This window comes from Poecilia formosa, unplaced genomic scaffold (assembly GCF_000485575.1).
Source record: "Poecilia formosa unplaced genomic scaffold, Poecilia_formosa-5.1.2 Scaffold220, whole genome shotgun sequence".
In the NCBI taxonomy this organism is placed as follows: domain Eukaryota; kingdom Metazoa; phylum Chordata; class Actinopteri; order Cyprinodontiformes; family Poeciliidae; genus Poecilia; species Poecilia formosa.
The window spans coordinates 978,969-982,304 of record NW_006800159.1 but is presented as its reverse complement, the minus strand read 5'-3'; the positions used below and the strand labels follow the sequence as shown (position 1 = coordinate 982,304).

The window sequence follows — 3,336 nt, the reverse complement described above, 5'->3', positions numbered from 1 at the left end:
CATCCTACCTGGGTCTCTGCGTCTCTCCTCACCACTAGCAACCACACCACCTGACACTGACTATTAAGTGGTTTGAGATTTATATGAACTAGTTTGAATGGAGCAAATTAAACAGATCTGAACTGAAAGCAAAGTGGACTTGAATCACAGTGGTTTGTTTCCTAACATTATCAAGTGCTGCTATTTGGAGGTGTTATGTGATCAGAACTTAGATTAAACATGCAGCTGTTTTTAATAATCCGGGTGTCTACTTTCTGACTAACACACCAGAAACAGGCAGAATACACACGTTCTCAGAGTGCTACTGAGCAACAAGTGGACTGGACAGACACCTCTGATTACTTACTGTGGTCTTTGGGACGTGTGATACCTGCTGTGTGACCATGTGACTGTGGTAAAATGATTTCATCTTCCATATATGTGTCTGCCATATCTCCACTGACCAACAGGCAACCAGTGAAAGCTGCTGTCATACACACCTGGCTGCCCGGCGCTGTTGAGGCGTGTCATCAGGTGGTGTGTGTTGGGCCGGTGCATGTGAACATCTGACAGCACGGTGTCATGTTTGAAGGTCATCTGATCCATGGGTGATCACTCACAGTCTGGATAAACCCAAACATTTGCTTCCTGGAACCTGCACACACTCAAATTGAACAGAACAATTATTAACAGATTATTTTTTTCATAGCAAATCAAAAAGCACTGAGGGCTTTTCACAAGTAGAATAAAAGTTTTACGAGAATCACACTGTGTTTAATTCCTCTTTAGTTGAGCATAACCTCAATTGTGATGACTTGGATGTATTTTACAAATAGAGCTGATATAAGGCAGGGAAGATTTCTTCAAAACAGAAAAGGCCCTTTATTCAAGCTACTATCCTGATACCAACTTCTGCATCATCTAAATGCAGAAATTGGTCCTTTTAGTCCTGAAAGTCTAAAAGAAAAGATGAAACTGGACCAGATGGTCGATAAATCCGATTGGGGCATATATGTTCTATCTTGCCAATTCGGACCATGATCATCTCAAATGAATTGTAGGTACTTGAAGCGATCATTTGACATAAAAAAGGCCTTTTACAGATGATAGCAGTGCCACCTCCATGGCCTGTCATCTGTGGAGGTAACCTGATCATGTAACCAGGGGTCTTCTAGTCCCTGAGGGCCAGTGTCCTGATCCTGGTCATTAGCAGGACTCTGGATAAGTGGACTGCATACTTGATTCAGGTGTGCCGGAGCACCAGGGAATTAACTACAAGTTGCAGATCCCTGGTGGAAATCCTTAGTCCTATGCCCCAATATCTAAAACCCGAGACTTAAAAGAAGTTGTGCCTTCCTTTGACCATGACATCGTGTTGAGTGTCTGTTTCTGGCAGTTTATTTTTAGTATTCCACGCTGGTGCCATCTGTCTACAAAGATCACTGCATGCTGGACATCCTGTTGACGGGATGAATAGGTATAAATTATTGTGATCTATTGGAAAACAATGTAATTAATTAATCAATCCATCATTTAATCAGTAAATACTCCACATTCCTCTGCTGTCTGATTGTTATGGAGAGAAAAGTCGACTTCTGCCCGCTCCCTTACATCAGGGGTGCCAGACTCCAGAACTGAAGAGTCTCTGCTTTCCAACTTCCCAGCAGATCCATCATCCCTGTTCCAACCAAGCTGAACTAACTGAAGAGCTCGAAGTACCAACCGGAGCTCGAGGACACCGAGGAAGTTATTCAGACAGAGAATCAATGTGTTGAAGCAGGACTGCACCTTCAGCTGTAGCTCAGTATCCCCGAAGCTGGAATTGGAAACCGCTGCCTTAAATCGTGTTTTTCCCAACCTAACCTCCTGTTGTCAAGAGGAACTGCTTGTTGTTTACTAGTGACTGTACGTGAAACTTCCATAGACTCTGACTTCCCTCCCGCCAGACCGCGGCACAGCTAACCACGGCTAACTCTGCTAGCCATCATGTCTGGGCGATCATGTTCGGAAACACTGTTTCTAAAGTTACAGTCCTACAGCTCCTTAGAAAGGAATTAAAACAGGCTTAAGGGTTACTCACCTGTCGTACCGGGGCCGACATGACAGTCTTATGATGCGTTCATGTTTCTCGGAATTAGAAAAACTATGAAGAGTGCACTGAGAAACTCAGACAAAGCTAACATGGCTGCCACCGATTAGTATCTCAGTTTTCTGTTGCTAAATATGTTCCTTTATCAAAGAAGTAAAAACATAGCTTTTTAAGAGATACAGTATAGGCTACTTAAAATGAGTTCAGTAAAACAGCAAAGGCCTCATTTTGTTAGATGAAATTACGAGTTCTCGTCCAACATTGAATGCAACATATTCTATTGTAATGGTGCGTTTGATTTACCTCCGAAATCCAACAGAAATTGTAGAAAACATTGTTCTTATATTATATTATATTATATTATATTATATTATATTATATTATATTATTATGCTATATAACACTTATCATTAAAATGAGTAGTAAATTTAAACCTGATGTTAAACAGAGACTAACTGAATACAAATACATTCGACATTTTTAGCTTTGATACTTTTCATCTAAATTACAACCCATTTTTATGTTGCACTTTGAGAATGAATCCCACTGTCAAATAAAAACACTATGTGTGTTCTTAAGTGTAACTGTAACTACCGTTACCAATGAGAAAGTAGATTTTTCTTAGGGAAGTGAAATCCAAAAACACAAAGGAGGAAAAACTGGGGTGAATTCTTATTGGTTGATTTATATGCAGATCTCCTCCTTATGTCAGCTTTAACCTGCAGTCAGGAGCAACATGGAAAAGTATCATCATTAGGGTCCAAAGGTTACCAACTGGTGCTTATCGCTACAGATGGGAATAAGGACACAAGTTCCACCTGTTCACCATGTTGATGTTAGCTTGGCCGTTGCCTTCCTGTGCAACTACACTAGAAAAACAGTAAATAGCGTAGGACAAGGGGCTGCTTTTTACCAGGCCATGTGGATGTGCTTTCTGAAGGTTTTCTTTAATCCAGTGATGACCCAAGCAAAATACATTGAGGCCAAATTATACATTTGTAGGAGTCCATGAACACTTTCATTAATTTAATGTCCATGAGGCAGTAGGACAGGTTTTTAAACAGATGTGCAAAATAGGAAGTAAGGAAATAGGAGCAGTTACAATATTTTCAGGAGGAAAGTTAATTAACTTTTATGTATTATGTGTCATAAATTAAAATACAACCACAGAATAATGAGGTACTGCTAATCAAACACACTGGGTTATGTGATAAACACTTAGGTGTTGGCAGCTTGCTGCTTATGATGGACTTTTCCATCATTGTGTA

At 40.3% G+C, this 3,336-nt stretch overlaps 1 protein-coding gene across 5 annotated transcripts in view; it reads right to left on the bottom strand.

Annotated features, from left to right (window-relative positions):
* The window catches only part of mettl22 (methyltransferase 22, Kin17 lysine), a 14,697-nt gene extending 12,365 nt beyond the window's left edge, over positions 1 to 2,332 (bottom strand). The window contains exons 1-2 of one of the 5 annotated variants that reach the window (XM_007568329.2): positions 2,060 to 2,332; positions 480 to 643 (exon numbers count right to left, since the gene is read on the bottom strand). In XM_007568329.2, coding sequence (XP_007568391.1) covers positions 480 to 585 — 106 coding nt within the window. In that variant the 5' untranslated portion in view covers positions 586 to 643; positions 2,060 to 2,332. The other 4 variants (XM_007568332.2, XM_016679782.1, XM_016679783.1 and 1 more) reach the window with 4 other exon arrangements.
* Positions 2,333 to 3,336: the final 1,004 nt, after the last annotated feature.